General features: G+C 41.1%; 1 protein-coding gene across 1 annotated transcript in view; it reads right to left on the reverse strand.

Annotated features, from left to right (window-relative positions):
• Plcxd2 (phosphatidylinositol specific phospholipase C X domain containing 2) overlaps positions 1-21,121 on the reverse strand; it is a 43,530-nt gene that overhangs the window by 4,624 nt on the left and 17,785 nt on the right. The window contains exons 2-3 of the mRNA XM_004624705.2: positions 11,284-11,744; positions 5,823-6,064 (exon numbers count right to left, since the gene is read on the reverse strand). Of these exons, the coding sequence (XP_004624762.1) occupies positions 5,823-6,064; positions 11,284-11,744 (703 nt within the window). The remainder of the gene's footprint in view (positions 1-5,822; positions 6,065-11,283; positions 11,745-21,121) is intronic.

The raw sequence follows: 21,121 nt of genomic DNA on the forward strand, positions 1-21,121 counted from the left end.
TTTGCTAGTATTTTATTGAGGATTTTGGCATCTATGTTCATGAGGGAGATAGGCCTGTAGTTCTCTTTCTTAGTTGCATCTTTCCCTGGTTTTGGTATCAGTATAATACTGGCTTTGAGGAATGATTTTGGGAGGATTGCTTCCTTACGTTAAGTTTTATAAGAAACTGCCAGACCTTTTTGCAAAGAAATTGTTCCCTGGTATGGCACACCAATAGTGCATGAGAGTTCTGATTGTTCTTCATGCTCCCTAAAATTTGATGCTTCCAGTCTTTTTTCATTTTAATCATTTTAGAGGGTATGCAGTGACATCACACAAAGCGTTAATACGTATTTTTTGCAGTGCAGATGCCGGCAAGCAGTTTATCATGTGATTATTGGCATCTGCATAACTTCTTATGGGAAGTACCTATTCATTTCCTTTACTCTTTTTTCACTGTTTTAAATGTTGAATTTCAAGAGTGATTTACACAACCTGGACAACAGCCTTTTGTCAGACATACTCTTGAGTATTTTCTTCCATCTTCTAGTTTGCCTTTAATTTTCTCAATGACTCATTTTGATGAGCTGAACTCCTTAATTCTGAGGAAGTCTAAGCTTTTCTTATCATTTTTGTGATCCAACAAATGTTTGCTTATTTTCAGTTCTCAAAGACAGTCTCCCATTTTACTCTAAAACTTTTATAAGTTTAGATTTTATGTTTAGTGCTAAGATGCACCTCGGGTTAGTTTCTGTATATGACATAATTAGGGATAAGGTTTCACCTTCTCCACCGACACAGACATATAACTACCATAAAAAAATCAGCTCTCATGAACCCGGTGTCATTTTACAAACTGATGGCTGCCTATAAAGCTCAGCATTGAGAGACATAGTTCCAGTTCAAGGTGCAGACTTCTGTTTTACCAGTAAATATGAAACACCACTGGCAGTACAGAGGGAAGAGCAATAAGGTGTGCTAAAAAACTGGCACCATGGCAAAACAGCTCACTACTATTCAACAGAAAATGACTTAAGGAAGACAGAAATTAGTGTTTACATAAGGTTAAATAAGGGACTTAAATATTTTTTACCAAACATTTGCTCTAGGCCAAAATTGAAAAGAAGTATCATCTTATTTGGGCCCTTTTTCTTCTTTTGGTCACACCCGACTTGGCTTTGCTTTCCTCCATTTCCCTTTAAGCCTGCTGTCCCTTCTTTCAGAACACACGCTGATATTTTAGTTACAGAAAGACAGTGCTGCTGAGGCCTGGGTGGCAGTTTTTCCTCTTTTTCTCCTAGCTTGCGTCTCTTCTCCCACTCATTGGACACTATAATCAAACACAGCCTAACACACAGACATTAATCAATTGGCTATGACTTCACAGACTCCCTTCCTTTCTCAGCTGAAACTCTGAAGATACAATAATCTCAGTATGATCTCCAGCTACTGTATTTCACTGTCCTTCAGGCTTTGCCCCTGTGAAATGGGGATAATGACACCTCACACAGATTTTGGAGAGATTATGTAAAATAACATGATGAAGTATTTAGAGTAGAGCCTGGGATACAGTTAAGTACTAGGTAAGTAGTTAGTACAACATAACCTAGTCATGTCTTGTTACTCACACAACAAACCGTTGTGAGCTGAGAATGAAGGGCCACAAACAGACCTGCTGGAAACTGAGGCTTTCATCTGGTCCATGCAAAGGGCACAGAAGCACCCCATGGAGCCTGATACATTCCCAACTTTTACAAATCCTTTGTGCTTAAGAGTGAAATGCATGCGCCATCTGCTGGGCATTGTACTGAAATGAGGTTTGGAGGCCTGGAGGCTACCCAGCCAACTGTAGCCTGAGCAGAGAAATGTGGGTAGAGTATGTACCTGTGATCCCCAGGAACAAAGAGCTCTGTGTCAGGTTCAGGGTGCCTATGTCGACCTTCCCCAAGGCAAGGGTCAGATTACCAGGATTACAAACAGAGAAAGGGAAATGCAGAGCCTTGCCTAAAGAGCAGCCCCTTTATGTTCTTAACTCCTGGCAAATACCAGGATGAAAGATCCATGCAAAAGGCTCAGCCAGATAACACCGCCTGTCCCCAAGACAACAGCCCCCACAGGCTGCAGAGCTGTCTGCTAAACTTTCCTCTGACTTTGGGGCTCACCTGGTAGGGGCACTAGGTTTCTTTACAAACAGAGATGGCATGCTTATTTTGTGATGGACACTGTAGTAGGTGCTTTCAGTTTAATACTACAACTTTATAAAGTCTTATTAACCTCAGTGAATTGGCGAGGCTCAGACACCTAAGAAAACTTGTCCAAGGCCACCTCGTTGTGAAAAAATACATTAGTTTGCTAGGGCTGCCATAATAAGGTACATCACTCGTCTCAAACAGCTGAGTTTCATTTTCTTCTGTTCCAGAGGCTAGCATCAAAACGAAGCTGCTTGCAGCTGACCATCTTCTCACTGCCTTCGCCTGTGGCATTTTCTCTGTGTGCATACAACCCTCTGTGTGTCTACATTCCTTCATTTAAGGACACTGCTCAGTTTGGATTAGGGCTCACACTAACAGTATCATTTTAACTTAATCACTTTCTTTTGGTGGCGGTGGGGTTGAACCCAGCACCTAATGCATGCTAGGCAAAGTACCACTGAGTTCCACTCCCAGCCCATGCATTCATTACCTCTTTATATCACCTTCTCCCTCAGTGTAGTTCCATTTGGGGTGGTGGAGTTAGGACTTTCGGTAGAGGGCATATAGTTCAGCCTGCAACAAGAACCTCATCAGGCTTCAATTTCAGGCCTTCTGATTTCAGTCCATGCCCTCTTCTAGAAGCTGCTCTGACCTCAGGTTTAGGCAAAACTCATTTTTGTTTGATTTCAGTTGGAATGTTATGAATTTGGATTTCAGTGTTCTGTCAATCTGGAGAACCAGCACAGAGATTTAGCAGCTATGTTTCTGTGGCTCCTTTCTGAGGTGACCAGCCAAGAGGAGTAAGATATCAGATCCAAAGTCCACTTACAAGTTGGGGAGTTAATTCACTAAGAAAAATCACCTCCACATTTGTAGGAAAACATACTTTGTCATCTGCTCCTTGGTTCAAGCTGATAACCAGGGCCCAGGATGAGGCAGGTGGCTTGCCAGCAAGGCCAGCTTCGGCGTGTCTGTACAAAGGAAGGACTTGGACTTGCTCCATAGTTCAGAGGAAATGATAACTATGTGGTGCTCTTGCAGTTGGGAGCAAATTCTGGCCCAGAGCTGCACTTCCCCTGCGTCTTCTGTGCAGGCCCAGGAATGCATGACCACATGCATGACATTCTTATGACCAGAAGCAGCGAAAATTTTATGGTACCTTTCCAGGCTCAGGAACATCTGGTTGCTACCTGCTGGCCAGATTCTGGCATACCGGCATATCTTGGCTTTAGGTATGGGCCACCACCATTATCTTAAACAGAGAGCCTAGGGTTCATGGGCAACCAGTTCCAACAGTTTAACAGTATGAAAATTACGGTGACATGTGGGTTAACACTTGTTAACTAGATTCAGGTATTAATAAGCCAATTATAGGCTTATGGAGCAGGAAGGAACAGGTACCAAAACAGGGGTGTAACCACATCAGTTTTGCAAACTGGAAAAGCTAGTGGCCCAGGTTAATGACTCTTTCTAGTTATGTGGTCTGGGTCCCTAAGCATCCCATATATTGTTGTTTTTAAGTGTTTCCTATTACTACAGCTTTCTGAATCTGTCGTGTGTGTGTGTGTGTGTGTGTGTGTGTGTGTGTGTGTATGTGTGTGTGTATCTATCTATCTATCTATCTATCTATCTATCTATCTGTCTATCTGTACTGGGGATTCACCCAGGGTCTTTGTACTGATCTACACCCCCTAGTCTTTTTATTTTCAGTCAGTGCAGGGTCTTGCTAAATCACTAAGTTGCCTAGGTTCAAGTGAACCTTCTGTCTCAGTCTCCAAGAGTGCAGAGATTACAGACATGTACCACTACACATGCACTGCACAGATATTTCACTTTTTCAAGTAATTTCAGAAATACTCATGTTAGTTTTTCCTGCAAGGTTGAATTCTACAAGGGGGAGAGGACATCACTCATTTTGTAATGAGTGATTACACCTATCTCCTTGTAGGCACTCCGCTTGGTATATGAATAATGTCAGAGGTGTTTGCTCACCTGTTTCTCTTAATTCTTTTTTTGTAAGAGAGAATCTTTTGTGTCTATGACTTGTAAGTAACACTTTGGCCATTCTTTTAGATTATGGTACAGCATACAGTATAATTACTATTGTTATTCTCTAATCATTTTGTTATGAAATTTTGCTCTATTTCTTTTTTTTTTTAATTTTTTTTTAATTTTATTTATTTATTTATTAGAGAGAGAGAGAGAGAAGAGAGAGAGAGAGAGAGAGAGAGAGAGAGAGAGAGAGAGAGAGAGAGACCAGCTCAGCCCACCAGGGGGCGGGCTGGCTGGCATGTGGTGCTGGGGGATTGAACCGCGGTCCCTGATGCTTTTGCTAAGCTTGTTCTAAGTAGGTGCTTTAGACCACTGAGCCATCTCTCCAGCCCTATCTATTTCTTCATAGAAGAAAGTTTAATATTTTATCAAAATCTATATGTAATACATTAAAATAAAACAAATTAATTATAAAATAATGTTAATCTACAAATTTACCAAAGGCATGAGGAAAAATGGTGTGAATGCACAATCATGTATTATAAATAAAAGTTTTTAATTCTGAATCCTTCAAAGAGATATCATGCTGGTAATTGCAATTCTGTTTTCCAAGTTGAGTACAACTAACTTAGTCAAGACTTAACAGATCCCCACAGAAAGAGGCTTCTTCTGGGTCTGCCTGTGATTGATATAAGTGGGTACTCTCACCAAGAAAAAAAAACTGCAAATGCCTCTTTGCTATTGAAACTCATGATTAGATAAATTATTGTTATCTGAACTCCTGCTATCTGGAATTCAGAACCAGAACATTAGGACCATATATTTTGGATGAGCTTTGCATTATCTAAACTCTGCTCACCATTTGGAACTGAGGAACCAAATTGATCTTGTAAATACCTTTTGTTACCCAAACATATTAGCTTTTCAGGTTGGATTCCAAGGGACACCCTGTTGTCCAAAGGTATTTGTAACATTTTCTTTACACATATGCACATGTATGTGAATGTATATAGACACATCTGTAAATATACACATATCTACATTCATATACATATACATTTATCTATATATGTTTATATACATATACATACATAGCTTTTCTCGACAACATCTATTATTCATCAGTATTCAAGAAAAAGAACATCATCTCATGCGAATATCTGCTCTGCAGTGTTCACTGCTCTAATTATGCAGTCAGGCTTAACTCTGCCCTGAGGAAGATTCTAAAGCTATAGCATGGCATTTTAGGACTCATGCTCACCATGGAAGCAAGAAGAAGAAATTCCTGACAGGCTAACTCTGAATTCCTGTCACCTAGCACAGTGCTCTACATTTAATGCTTCTTCAATGAGTGAGCACTCAGGCCAGCTATGCGGCGGGGCAAACCAGGGTGGATCTGTGTGTCACAGGAGAACAGTTCAGGTGCTGAACTTAGTATGAACATTCAGAGAACATGTGCAGATCATACATACATTTAAAGAAAGTGTTAAAGGTTCCTTTGAACACAATTAATGCAATCACCTTCAAATATACAGCTTCTTCATAACATCTCTATTGTTTTTTAAAAATCCCTCAACTATAAGTTTTACTGTATTTAGAAGAGACTCAAGATAGATGTTTTCCTAAGACCTTATTTGTGGGGTAGAAGCAAACTGTTACCTGTGAACCAGAGTGTTTTTGAGGCCACCAACCAGGCCTCTGGCGATGGTCTTCACTCGGGGAGTGAGAATGGCCTGGGAGACGTGGAAGGAGCCCTGCGGGGCTCGCTCGCTCAGCGTGGTCTCCAGGAAGAGGATTAGTTTGCGCACACTCGTGGTGTTTGCCCAGGGTGCAGGAATTTTCTTTCCAGGCCACAGGAAGGAATAATGCTTGTACAAGGGATAGTGGTAGAAAATAAGAACCTGAAATGTTCAGAAGAGCAAAACAACAATTTGTGAATAAGTTAAATGTCAACCCCTTGATCTTATACTGATTTCTGAGACCAAACAAATATATCTGAAACATAGCTTTTTTTTGTACGTAGTACAGGGTCTACAGGGTCTCACTATGTAGATCGTACTCATAGTGATCCTCCTGTTTACAGTCTCCCAAGCAGTGGGATTACAGGCATGCGCCACCCCCTAGTCTCAGCGTGCTCCGGGGATGGGGCTGGCACAGCAGGCCTGGGGATCAAACCCCTGGCCCCTGCGTCTGCCTAAGCAGGTGCTTTAATCCACTGAGCTATTTGGCTGGCCCCATAAATATTTTTATATATGTTAAAAATCAAGAAGCATATAGCATTTGCTATATGGCTGATGCAAAGATTTTTTTGTCGTGAACGACTATGGTAAAAATCACAGGCCATGGTAAAAATCACAACTTCTAGGAATTGTGTTTTAAGTCAATGCATACAATACAATGTACATGACAAAGGAAACCAATGACACAGAAATATATATTTCAAAATATCAAATAAATTTGTGATATATGCATGTGCTTTGTGATAAATATATTAAATAAAATTACTCTGTTGTGATTCCAGTGAGTTCCATAAATTTGAGTTAGCAACAGCATAAAGGATTTCCTAAAATACCTGCAGTAAGAGACATGTGATCTGTTCACGTCTGTGGGGATACGCAGCAGGTAGGGCCACCATGGGTGTGGGCGGCTGCCTGCACTCACTACTGATTAGTATATGAATTTTGAGTTAAAGACTTGCAAAAATGAATCTGTAATTTTTTACCATCCAAATTTAGTCTTGTTAAATTCTTCCCATACAGACTGGGGAGATGGCTCAGTAGAATAAGCACTTGCCTGGCAGGCTTTGGACCTCACTCTACAACTTTTTGGATGAGCTAGCTTACAGAGTCTAGAAATTGTTTCCTATGCTACGATGTTGACATGGAGCATTTAGAAAAATGCACTCAACTAATTTGTGAGTAAACAGCTTTTCTACTGTATATGTGAGCTGACTCTAATGAAACTGTTCTTCCCAGGAGAGGGAGGGAGTGTGCTGCTAGGTCAGGGAAGACTTCATTGAAACAAAGTCTCCAGTGGGACTGCTCAGGATGATGGTAATTTTGAAAATAATTAGAGAGCCACATCCACAGTATTAATTAGTATCTCGGAGGCAGCTGTGGGACAGGGAATTGCTATTCTGATTGTCCCAATTCAGAGCTCTGCTGGGTAGGTTTCTAGAAGCCATTTGTTTTTTCTTTAGAGGACCCCATGAGCTCTGCCTAGGGAATGTCTGTGTGAGAAACAGGCCTGGAAATGGTCCTCAGCCTGCTGACCCAGACCACAATCCTCCAGCCTCCCCTGAACCCAGCTCTGTTGCTTGTGTGTGGAAAGGCACTGGATGAGCCACTCCTGAAGGCCCAGAGTCATCAAGAGCCAGGCTAGCCTCATCACAGGGGTAACAGCTATGACTATTTTCACTGGTTCTTAGTGCTGACTGACTGCTAATGATGTCTGTGGTAAATACATGTGTTAATGAGGTTAATCACAGGCTCATTTTAAGCAGATTGCCTGGGTTAGCCCGGGAGGATTCCCTCCCTACTCCCCTGTGGCACAACTGGTTAGTTTAAAGGGCTAGGGACAGGGAGTTGAGCTGCCTTGGACAACTGGCGAGGCAAGAGGCTGTGCAGCCCTGTGATAGGCCTTGCCACGTGGCATTCTGTGACAGGTTTGGTACAAGTGTCCTGTGACTCTGGTCCCTGGTCCCAGAAGGATGATGCATTCCTTTACTTTGCCTTGGAGAAGGTGGAAATAGTAAAAGTTATACAGAAAGGGTTGACTTTCCTCAAAGGTTATGGGAAATTTCTGCTTGTAGCAGGAAGCTAGCTAGCCCAGGAAGCAAACTCCCCTTCCTCAAGAATCCGGGTGCCTAGACTCTGGCCTGGAGCATGTTTCATGTCTGTATCCCCACCTCACTCATTTAGCCTTTTCCCCCTGAAATACTCTCCCTTCCAGCTCAGCAGTTCATGTTCAGTTTTTCTCCTGAGACTCAGACAAAAATCTCATTTCCTTTAAGAACCATTCCTTAATTGAACTTCTCTTATTCTGATCATTCCTTTACTGAGGGACTCTGGAAGGAAAATTTATGCTATACTCTACTTTTCAACTAATTTACTGCAAAACCTTTTTCTTCACAGTATACAGAACATTTAAGACAGTCTTATCTTGCAAGTGTGTATCAACTGTTTTGTATTTCACTAGGGTTATGTATTTCTGCCTTATCTTTATAATCCTAAATACTTCCAGGATATAGATTAAATCTTCCAATTCACTGTACTGTCAAAACCCACTTTTTATATGGTATATGGATTATATTTGTGAGCTGTGTTTTAACTGAATGCTTAGTAAATGAAACTGGAATGGTAGTGCACTTCTCAATATTGAATTGCAGTAATAAAATGTGTAGGGGGCTACATTAAGGCAGCTCATTACATAATGAATATTTAAAATCTGGTCACCCATGTGGCACCATTCCAGCAGGGGAGAGGTGACTGGGAACTCTCTTTGAGATTTTCATATTTTAAGAAGAAATATAAAATAGAAAACAAGAGGCAGGATAGAGGACCTTAGGATTCACAATGGTGATGCTCTCCACTTCTCTGATGCATTATCAGTCTCCTTCATAACTTTAGGAGCACCTGTGATTGGATGACACACTTAACGTGGCCCACACTTAAAACTACGGTCATCATCCCACTGCTAGAAATTCACTGTACATACTATTGATTATTCCTGAAGGTACTTCTTATTCCTGTAGATTTTAATCATCTTAGCAGGCAATATAGCAGTCATTAGAATACTGTGTACAGAATTATTAAGTTTTGTATGAACTGAAATTTAATCTGATACGAATTATATTCAAAATCCACACCCTTCCTCCCACTATTAACATTCGGAGGACAATGGGCCTTACTTTAATTAATTTGATACGGGGTCTCACTGCACAGCTTGGAATCATAGTGATTCTCCTATCTCAGTCTCCCCAGTGCTGGGATTACAGGTGTGCGCCACCATGCTTGGTTTCAGTGGCCAGTGTGGTGAGTCCAGAGTTCTGGAGCCAGCATGACATGTGGACTAGGGATCAAACCCGGGTCCTTGTGCTTGTCAAGCAGGCACTTAGACTGTCAAGCTATCTCCTGAGCCCAACAATGGGATTGATTAATAAGGACCATGTATTTGTGTTAGTGTTACATATGACTGCAACCGGCAATGTCATCCAACTATGTCAGCAGCCTGCAGAGAGAAGCAGTTGTGAGAATCTGGGGCAGATTAGGCAATATGTCAGTGAATCCTGGCCTCTCCCTCACAGACACTGCTTCCTCAGAAAGATGCTTAATATCCCTATTCCTCAGTTTCCTTGTGTTTAAACTGGGGTAATAACAAAGGATCTAGCTTATGCTGTTGAGAGGATACAAAGGGTTAATCCATGCACCTAGCCACTGTAATGGCTTAATAGTTGAGTTGTTATTGTTGTTATTACCATTCCATGACTTAAGACAGAAAATCAGCCAGAAACATTTTTCCAAGTTACACTCATAAGGGCCAGATATAAACTTAGTTTTGTGGGGAGAGATGTAATAAACATTTGTCAAAGTATCATTTACAAATCTTTTAGTGAGGAAAAATTGCTTAGCTATATTTTAAAAAATATTAAAATTAAATCACCAAGACTCCATGGAGTCAAAGATAGATAGCACTTGTACCAGTCTGTGCAAAGCAACCTGGCATTTCCAGTTTCTCGGACCTGACCTGGGAGATGTTCTTGAACCTTGCTGTCTTTCTCCCTGGAATCTATCCACGAGGCGTCCCTGTGGCCAGATCTTCTGGTAGACTCCTCACATGACCATTTGCCACTCTGTCTCATTAGTTTGCTACCCCGGACACTCGCACAGCACAGGAATCATCCAGATCCCATTAAAGCCTTAGTCATGCACAGCCTCAGAATTCTGACCTGGCCACCTCGTCTCTGACCTCTTCCTGCCTTGGCCTGCTCACTAGTCTCACTGCCTTTGTTTTTCCTTAAAACTTTCAGGGACCTCCCTACCTTAGGACCTCTGGCTGGCTGTTTCCTATGCCCACCAATACCTATCTGATTTATTCCTATGAATGCCATCTTTTCAATGAGGACAGCCATACTCAGTTGTGTAAAACCACAATCAACTGTGCCATGCAGAGCCTACTTGCTCTCCTTGTGCCACACTAGACTTCACCTATAGCTCTCACCATTATACATATATGGTATTTATCATCGTTATTCTATGGTCTCTCTCCCTTCATTTGAATGAAAGTTCCTTTAGGACAAGGATCTTTTGTCTACTTTATTTACTCATTTACTGTAGATCCTTAGAATGGTGCTTGGTCCATATTTGATGTTCAGTAAATATTTACACATAGTATTTAACTTATTTTGAACTAAAAGATCATTTAGGATGTTTTGCTTAATGAAAGTGGCAAAGTGTCCAGGGTCACAAACTAATGAGACAGAGTGGCAAATGGTCATGTGAGGAGTCTATCAGAAGGTCCAGCCCACAGGGACGCCCCTTGGATAGATTCCATTTGCTTAATGAAACTATTGAGCAAGGGAGCAACTCTGAATGAGAAGCACTTGCTGGTTTTTGCTTGTTTTCTTAAGGGAGTCTAATGTGGAGGCTGCTCTGTCCTGAAGCTCCTCCTTTTTCCACTGCCCGTTGGGGTCACATTCATTTTCCAGGCTCTCCCTCATGAGCTTAGGCTTGGAGGCTCCTCTCCACTTAGACAGCCTGGGAAATGTTCCCGGACTCTCTTCCATGGGTTCTCCTTTCCTTAAGTCTTCTCTTGCTATGACCAAAATTTTATGAAGAAGACCTTCTAAAATGTGAATACTCCTGTGATGAAGGATTTCATATGCTTCTGTCAGCTGATGCCTTTACTTATCACTCACTACCTCCACAAGAATTAGCTGGGGGGACCTAGGTAGGGGGTGATAATGCCCCTCATGGGAGATAGAACGGTAATAACCAACTGAGCCATTTCCCAATTTTGCCTCAGGCTGGTTCTGGCTATTCTCAGTCAATTCAGTTGTTAGACTGCATAGCAAAAGGAGTTAGGTCCTGCTTTTGTAAGCTCATCTCTGCTTCTTTCCTACCTGGTACTTCTTCTCCCACATGGACTGCAGAGTCAGACTTTCCACACTGCAGGCTGGGCACAGCTTGCTTCCAAATGCCTCCTGGATCCGGAGAACCAGGCATTTGTGGTGGGCTTCATCCATGGCGTAGAAGTGGTTGAAATCCAGGAAGATGATCTCTTGGGGGTGCTGTGTAAGGAATGAATCTATTTCCATCAGCCCATCCCAGACTTTGATCCCAAAAAGCCCATGGATGAAGTAAATCTCCTGGTCAGCGTCCCCTGGCTTAGAAGACACACGCAAGTCAAAGTAGCGGATTCCAGCTTCCAGCTGCTCTCGAAAGGTCAGGTTCTGAGTCACAGACCATTTCTTCATGAGCTTCTTCACCAAGGAGATCCTGGCCAGGCGTTTGATAGCTGGGGTCTGGTCGGGCCCCACGGGGGACTTTTCATCTACCCAGTAGCTGAATGAATCATGGGAGCCTGTACAAAGCAATAAAGGGGGGTGGTAATGAAACTGAAGCTGAGAAAACTAAGCCAAGTGATGGAAAACAACAATTAAGAATCAAATCTATAAAAGCATTGTAAATGAATACTTGCAAAAATTTCAAGCCTACTGGGAATGAAATAAACACAAATAAAAGTAATATGGTCTTATTAGCAGCTTGTTAAGCCCAGGGTAATGCTACAAATCTCATATATTGCCAAGAATAAAGTAAATTAATACATACCCTTTTGGAAAGCTATTTAGAAGTATGCTTAGAAAAAGGTGCTTTAAAATATTCATACCATTTGATTTAGTAATTTCATTTCATGAAAGTTATTCTGAGGAAATAAAAAACATTTGGGGAAAAACAAAACTGGTTGCTAAGGCATATCCATAACACAGACTAACTGCAGGTTACTTAAGTGCCCCTCAAAGAATGCTTAATGTGGTATGTATTCTAGTATTCTTTTGTCATGCTGGCTTTGAAACAAAGGGTATGAAAATACTGCATCTATCTTACTGATTCTGGGACAGGCATTTTAATTCTAGGAAAGAAGAATTAAAGAATTTGACTGCTTTATTTAGCTTTTCTCTATCTTTGGTGGGGGGTGGGCAGCGACCTCTGCAGATGCTAAGGACCCCCCCGCTTCTCCTCTCTTTAGCAGAAAGTGCATTCTCCCCCCACCTCAGTAAACCTCAGTTTCTGCTAGTGGCTCAGGTAACCTGTAGTTTACTTCAGTTCCTGTTATAGTTCCTGTTACTTCTGTTCTTTAGAAATGGTTGGTCACTATGATGCGGAGTTGGCCACTGTGATGCATACTGTAAAAACCAATCAATAATCACCTACTACTCTATGTTTTTCTTGCAGACCACATAAAAACATCCCTGAGCTTTCAAGGCCGGACATGTTTTAGAGGTCAGTGCCCAATGACATGCATAAATCTGCCTCCAAATCCTGGGTGATGTTTCTTGGTGCTTCTGTTCGCTGTTGCATCATCTCTTTCCTCTCCTCCAACTCATTCTCTCCTCTACTTTGAGACAGGTTCTTGCTAACTTGCCCAATCTAGGGTCAAATGTGAGAGTCTCCTAATTAGCTAGGACTATAGGTACATATCACTGTGAATTTCAAATTTTAGATTTTTAAAGTATAAAAAGTTTTGAATGTGTAGGAATGCTTTTTGACAGATCAGATAAACATTTAGATGAACTTAAAAGAGGTTGTTGATATCTTTCTATTATTATTATTATTTTTTATTTTTGGTATCGAGAATTGAACTCAGGACCTTGAGCTTGCCAGGTAGGTGATTAAGCCACTGAGCTATCTCCTCAGCCCTATCTTACTATTTTTGAACTAATACTTTGATGGGCTGAAACTGTTATTAAATGGTCCAAATGCATGTTTCACTCACCTGCTTTAAACAGCAAGAGGCTAGACACTGAGATTGTCTTGTTATACAGTAGGAATGATTATAGTAGGCACAATGCCAACCATAGTGAGCTAATATTTTAAAAGTAAATATTTTAGATGAAAATTATCTTTAATCACTATCATGCACCATTATATTTTTTTCTCTGACTCATGCTATAGGCTAATTCAGTCAGTGCTGTGGCATGTACAATCTAAGAGAACTTCTTGTTCTGACACTACTACCGTTGCCCTCAGGTCTCTACATTAAAATTCTTGTGTTTCTTTTACATTGTCACCAATAATTCATTTTACTAATTTTAGAGTAGATAACTCATATGTAATATACATAGGTAAATCTCTATACTTTTATATTATGTCCATTCTCTTGAAAATCATAGCTCTGCCTTTACTACTTTAGATAGTCAGTATCTGAGATGTCAGATATAAAATAGCCTCTACTAATTGACCATTTCAGATGTAAAGTGAAAAAAAGAAAAACAACTGATAAATGAGGTTTTAATTTTATGTGCATCTGGCACAAGAAAGAGATTCAGTAAGTATGAAAAAACCCCACATTTATTAATTCTTAGGAAAATTGAATTTTCCAAGTGAGATAATTACCAGCATATTTCAGGTAAAAAAAAAATCCTGCCATTGCTAACAGAAATGTGGAGCAACTCCCCCTGGATCTTCCCCGTTGGTTATTGCTGTCAATGGTACCCAATGGATATTTGCCTAACGCTTCGCTGCCTTTAGATGCTCAGAAACAAAATTTTTTATCTCCTCATTGACAGATTTATTAGGAGCAGTGTATGTGGGGATGGTGAGCAGCCAGTTCTCTCTTCTTTTAAAACTATATTAACAGCCCAGCTGTTCAAGATGCAGTATGAGGCACATATTGGACTTAATTCTTCTGGGCCTCAGGGAATAGCCATTATTCAGGCATGGAAGAGACAAATCCCCTCTGGGGCTTGCTTGTTGGTGCTGAGCCCAGTTCCAACTCGAGGGAGATGTGCTAACAGTCTTCAACCCTCTGCTCCTGTCTAAGGACTGCAGAAATGTGATAGCAACAGGGCTCCAGGGGCTATTTCTTGAATGCACAGCACACACATGGTACCAGCCGGCCCCACAGAAGAGGGAGAACCTGTACATTCCCATAGACACGCAGTCCTTCTTTACTTTCCGCTCCTCAGGACTGTCCTATCCTTTCTAACATCCTGAGATCCTTACACATGTTGTGTTTCCTGCACAGGACAAAACAATGGAACAATGCTCGTGTGTATGTTTTATTCTCCTTGTCCTACCTAGATCCACAGTGATCAAAAGTATCACTCAGCAGCCACTAATGAGTAAATTTTCTACTTCATTTTTCTAGAAAGTTTCTGCCTCACATAGAGTGAAATAATGTAGTATGATGTACTTCAGTATATTTAACTATTTTTAAAAAATAGGCTAAGGGGGCCAGGGAGATAGCTCAGCTGTCTAAGCACTTGCCCGGCAGGTGCAGGGACTGGGGTTTGATTCCTAGTACCATATATCATGCTGGCTCCACTCCAAGGCCACCTAGCTGGCCACTGAAGCTGGGTGTGGTGGCGGTGCATACCTGTAATCCCAGGGCTGGGGAGGCTAAAAACAGCAGGATCACTGAGTTCTTCCTCCCTGCCCATGTAAACTATTTTAGTTGTTAAAATTTTCCCCTTTACTCTCGGTATGAAAATTGAATCCATGCATTCCAGCAAAGAGAAAAAAACATAGTGTTCATTGAACCTTGCCACAGGTGCCACAGTCCCTCCCTACTGTGTCAGACCTTCTCTGGAGGAAGAGCTGGAAACCTTCTTACATGCTTCTATTGAGAACCTAGGCTGTCACCCACTATCATTATACAAAATTTTCTTTTCCTAAAGACCTCTGACTTCTGGGCCTGGCCTTCTCTGGTTGGTCTTCTAGTACTTTCAAATCTTCAATTAATAATCTATTAGATTGCCTTTCTCATACCTACATGCATACTTTCTTCACCATTCCTTTCATTCTAAGAATGTGCTCTTTTGAATAACTGAATAACAGCTTGTTAGTGGAAAAAAAGAGATATGGAAGGCCTTGCTTTGTTTTTCATGCCTTCTATGAGGTGATTAGATGAGGTTGTTTAAGATTAATTGGGTCCTTTGAGATGTATGCTGTATTAGAATATACGCAGTCTCTGGGGCAGAAAAATCACAAGACAAGTGAGACTGAAATAGGAAAAGGTTAGCGTATTTGTTCAGTGTTACAGTTATTTCTTCTTTGATACCACCAGGATATAAAATAATCTAAGGGGTCAGGAATGTACTATGTGTTGGCTTTGTGAGTTCCAGAGACAAGACATATGCTCCTTATCTAGAACACAAATTGCTGCCAGACTCTTTCTGAGGTTCCTTAGGGGATTGGACATCTCAAGAGAGCACATCACAGCCTTTAGTTAAAGCACTTTCATTAAAGCAAATTGGAATCATAGCCATTTTCTGAATGCAATTAAAAAGAACTTAAAGTAAGTGAACTTCTTCGAAATCTGGTTTCTAAAGAAAACAAAAATAATTCAAACCACACAAATGAAAAGATGCATTTCATTACAGCACGATAATGTCAGCCTACATGCTGACCATACTCATAGAAACATTTCATCACACCTCTGGGTGTCAGGGAGAGGAGTGATGGCGACAACCCCACATTCAGAAACTCCTGGCCTCAGATGTTTAAGAACCCTCGCTCTCCAATTCCTTCAGGCATCATCCTGCCTATGGTGAGCCCTCTGACCTTGGTCTCCAGCCCCTCCCAGGTGGCTCACTGAGCCCCTCCCTGGCCAGGTTTCTTCACCCCAGCTCTCCTACAATCTGTTCCTCTAGGCAAACATCACAGAAATTGTTTTTTCCCCTAGCGTGGAGGTGGTCTTATTTACGTCCAAATATATATGTATACGTCAGTAGATATACAGTACAAAAACAGATATACAGAAAATACAGAGTATTAAAATTTCACAGTGGGGATGTTATCAGGGGAGAATTGTCTAGAAGGCCACCTTGGGAGGTGATTATGAGCAAGGCTGAGGGACACTGCTCTCTCCTGAGCCCCTGGGCTTGCTGGGCTGCCCTCTTACCCTGTCACTTGTTTCTTGAATGGCATGTCTGTGATCCCTCCGGGGACTGCTTTCCGCTGGTGTCCACATGTAAGGGGACACCATGTACTGGAAAGCTCTGTTCCCATCTGCTGTCCCAGAGCATGAGTAAGTTGGGAACCATTCTCTTCCAGTTGTTTTTTAAGTATTTCTACTCTCATCTCAAGGACCAACAGGTCATTTCAGGAAGCAGAAATTTACAAATGATGAGTCCTGAGACTAATTTAATGAACTACTATAGCTCTAAATAAGTCATGTGGAGAATTACCACAGGGTTTCAAGTTCTTGGGTCTGCTGCCAGGTTACCTGGGTTCACAATCATGGCTCTACTGCTTAGCCATTAAGGCACCGAAGTGCCATGCCCCAGCTGCCTCCCTTACACTACAGTGGTAACACTGGACCAACCTCTCTGGTATGCTGTGAACACTGGTTAAGTCATTAAGCACTTGGAAGAGTTCCTGGCCAACAGAATAGGGTCAAACATATCACTACTCATTATTAAGGAACGATACCATCTGAGAAGTAACTGAAACTTCAGTCAATATTTATATTCAGGGATCTGTCATGCCAGTTCATGTTTAGAGCTGGGATGTAAGAAATCTAATGTGTAAGTGATTTATTTTAGGTTACTGCCAAGCTCAACATCCAAAGGAGTAATTTTAGATCCTTTAAGTTAGAATGAAAACTTGACTCACAAGCGATTTCCAGTCTGTCTTACGTAAATAACTGAGAATAAAGAAATACATGGCTACAGAATTGAAAACACCGGAAGGAAAGTTCCAAGGATTCTCCTGAGTTTTTTGTTTTCAACATGATAGAATTAGACCCGATGGGATTTCACCACAAAAATACAGAAAACCAAGCTAATTTAATGATAAAAACACATTCAATAGATTGTTAGAGTACAAGCTTAAAAAGTCCATTTGTTGAAATGGAAGAAAAGTCACAACAGTTTCTATAACCTGTACAAAAAGACAAAACAGTTTTCACAAATATCATTGAAACATTAAAAAATCTATATAATCATCCTCAAAGAAACTTTCCTTGATACATTTTAATCACTGACACCAACACCAACAGTACTTTTGTCAGTTTTTCTGTATGTCTGACACAGTGAAAATGCTAATGAACAGTTCTCAGGATGTGTGCATGGCCACACTAAAATGTCAGTTTGCTTTTTTCTTTTCTTTTCTTTTTTCCCATTTTATTGAGAAACAAATAGCAATGAGACAGTTGCAAACCAAATTGGTAGGACAGTTTCAATAATTTACACATTGCATATATTCTTCCTAGTGGTTAATTGCTGTACAAGATGTGGACATGATATCCTATTTACAAACACTATTACAACAAATCCCTCTATTCTTTAAGAGAATGTAACTATATATCTATCCTAACCATTTTGAATACACAGATACAAAATGGACATTCATCTGTATCCCCTTTTTTTGTTTAGTTTGGGTATTTGAATGTATAGGTGTGTTAACTCAGCAAAATATTCTAAGAGTCCAGCAGTCCATAATAGTATTGGGTCTTCTGTCAGTTTGCTTTTTTCATTATGTTTGATCACTTTATTTTTCTTTGCACGAGGGAGCCTTTTAGGCTTCTTAAATTTGCCTGTTTTCTTCACAGGTTTTTTGCTTTTTTAGAAAACATTTTCACTTGAGCCTTGGGAGAAGCGTGAAATACGTATGCAACACATTCACTACCTTGTCACTTGGATGGACCTGCGATGGAAATGCTTCTGCCAGTGCGCCGCCGCTTCATGCCAGCGAACTGACTGTAACAGGATTCTGGATCTGGACCATGAATTAGTAGTAAAACAAGCTTATTTTAAAATAAGATGTTTAGATAGCAGGAGTTCTTATAACAGGGACATCTATAGAGCTGTTCGGCATAAATGTACACGTCTACGTGTGCATGCATATGCTAAGACTAAAATGTAACCCAGAATAAACCCTTATTCAAGGAAGAAAATACCTTTCATTTATTTTGAAAAGTATGTTTAAAAGAATTAAAATCTATTTTACTGAAAAGTGTTTACTAATATTCTAGTATCTTCAAGTTGATACTAATATTATTCTCCAAAAAATATTTTTAAAGACAAATGTTATTTTAACCTTATTTTGGAAAGATTAATTTAAGCTCCATATAAATCCAATTTTTTTTTTTCCAATCAGGATTTCATCACATGATTTCTATTGAAATCACAGTCTATTGTAAGCTTGGGCTGAAAACAGAGAATGATTACGTATTTTCTATTAGGTACAGTAAGACTGTTCAATTAGGACTTGTCTACTTCATCTTAACCTGAATTTTAGTTAACATAACTGGTACTTTGTATATTATTTCTCTATCAACTTATCCTTTGTCTGTTATATGAAGATAGAATACTGAGGCAGTTTGAAAGGGGAAAAAAAAAACCCCAAACAGGTGCAGCTAACATTCTACCTACCCATTTGAGCAGATGTTTCATGAAGCTATACTAAATGTCAAATCTATTTTTTCTAAATCAATATACACACTGAATAAAAATTGTATGCTTTAGAAAAATTAATATGATCTTAGCTGTAAAGACTTTTGCCTGTCCCAAACCAACAATAATAATAATACAGGAAAGACACCCATCATGGAAGGCCCAAAACTTGGCTCACACTTGAACTTGTTAAAGTCAGGCCATTTACATGCTTCTGGGGACCAGATAGTGTTTGAATAGCTGTAAATGCTGGGCCAGAAGATGGTTAGGGTAGACTGTGGCGGTGACTCAGGACAGCAGGCACCATGGGAATGAGGGCTTTGAGCTATGGCTATGGAGAAGTGACAGAGGCAACCGGTTTACTGGACATGTTAGAGCACTGCCAGAACAGACTGCAAATGTGGGGCCAGTCCGTGGGGTTATGATACATAACTCCTTACAAAATTGGCACTGTGTTAAAAGTGTTTTCTTCAATGCACATGGTAAACCATGTGCTGTAAATATGCACATGAGCTAAGAGGGAGCAAGTCATTTCTAATCCCCACTTGCCTCTAAGCAGAGAGAATCTTCCTAACCACAGCATCTTTTGTTTGCTAAGCATGAATGAAATACTCGACTCTGCATTAAGGGCTTTGCATACACTTGAAATGGGATTAATCTCTGGGTGTATTTGTGCTGATTTAAAGGTGGGAGATGGGAAAGACATCAGCCACTGTGTTGAGAGGAATGAGAAGCTGAGCAGCCAGGAAGGAAGGCTGAGTCCCCCACTGGAAGCGGAGAGAGGGGGCATCCTCTGAGGCTAGAGAGCTGAACGACTCAGGGACGAGACAGTGGAGACTTTCAAAGATATTTATGACCTCATTTTTATTTCCTGCAGATATTTTAACTCACAATATGAAAGAATGCCATGTTATTAAGCTGTCTAAAGCACACCTGTGTCTCGGCTGGCCCCCATTTTGAGGTCCATCCCCCCAGGAGCTCTGCTGTGTGTGACTATCCCCCTTAGCACTGGCTCATCTAGTACTGGCATCAGAATCCTGAGGCAGGGACACAGCTAGCTGGAAAGGGATGGTGCCACATCCCTTTCCAGGTGGAAAAATCCAAGGGGAAGCTGCTCTGATTGAGACTAACCCCTCAGGAAGGACCCTTTATGAATAATTCTTTTCTTGGTGTACTAGTATTAAAACCTTACTACAGGACTAGTGAGATAGCTCAGCGGATTAAGTGCCTACTTAGGCAAGTGCAGGAACCAGGGTTCGATCCATAGCACCACATGCACTGGGCACACTGAGGCAGCCACAGAGACCAGGCATGGTGGCACACACCTGTAATTACCGTGCTGAGGAGGCTGAAAGCAGCAGGATCACTACGAGTCCGAGCTGCATAGTGAGATCCTGTACCAAATAAATGAAAAAAATTAAAAACAACAAAAACCCCCTACTACAATGGCCAATAATCTAAGCAGTGATAAATCAAGATATTCATAAAGATCTGAAGGCATTCTAAAGAGAAAAGGCACAGTTTAAAGGCAGAAGAGGATAAAGGAGAAAAAGACAAACACCAGGAATAGTATTTCATGAATATTACTAAACTACAAGAGCCAGAAAAGGCACTGTTCAGTTAAGCCACACAAAGAGAGGGCTTTCAGGTAGGAGGCAGGGACTGCCTTTCATTTGGTGATGAAATGAAAGTCTGGCTGAAGCCTCCCCCTGCCCAGAAGAGCCTTGCATGGCGCAGAATGCAGGGCTGCACTGCAGAGGCTCCGGCTCCAGTTCTGTTCCTCACCCAGCACAGATGAGTCTGATGAGAAACTTTCTATGAATAATAAACACCCTGGCCTCATGCACTCTGTTTGCCTTATGCAGCGTAACATTACCAGGAAGGCGGGCTAGCCACTGGGGCTCAGGTGCAAGGTCTGCCAACCCTGAGCAGTCTTTTGTGGGCTCTTGCATGTCTACATCTACCTCCCTGTGACTCTTGTACCTTGAAGAAGGAAGTAACAGAAGCCAGTCCAATTATTCCTTTATTTTCCTTGGTTATATAATAAAAAAATGGGGGTACCCAGGGTGTGTTCCTTCCTCATTTGTACGCTATCAACCTACTTCCCGCAGGAAGCAGGTGGACGACAGACAGAACAGCCAGCCTGCACTTGCACTGACATTTAAAGGCCAAGTCTCCTGCCATCCTAAATAATAATATTTCCCTCCCACGTACAGGAGAGGATGGCTATGAGAATGATGTGGGGGAGGAGAGGCTCTTGGAAAGTTCATCGGGGCCAAAACACTTGATTTATGGTAACTGTGCTGCATACTGTGGAAGATAGCTTATGTCATAAAGATTT

The sequence above is a fragment of the Octodon degus genome, unplaced genomic scaffold (assembly GCF_000260255.1).
Source record: "Octodon degus isolate 3935 unplaced genomic scaffold, OctDeg1.0 scaffold00007, whole genome shotgun sequence".
Lineage (NCBI taxonomy): Eukaryota > Metazoa > Chordata > Mammalia > Rodentia > Octodontidae > Octodon > Octodon degus.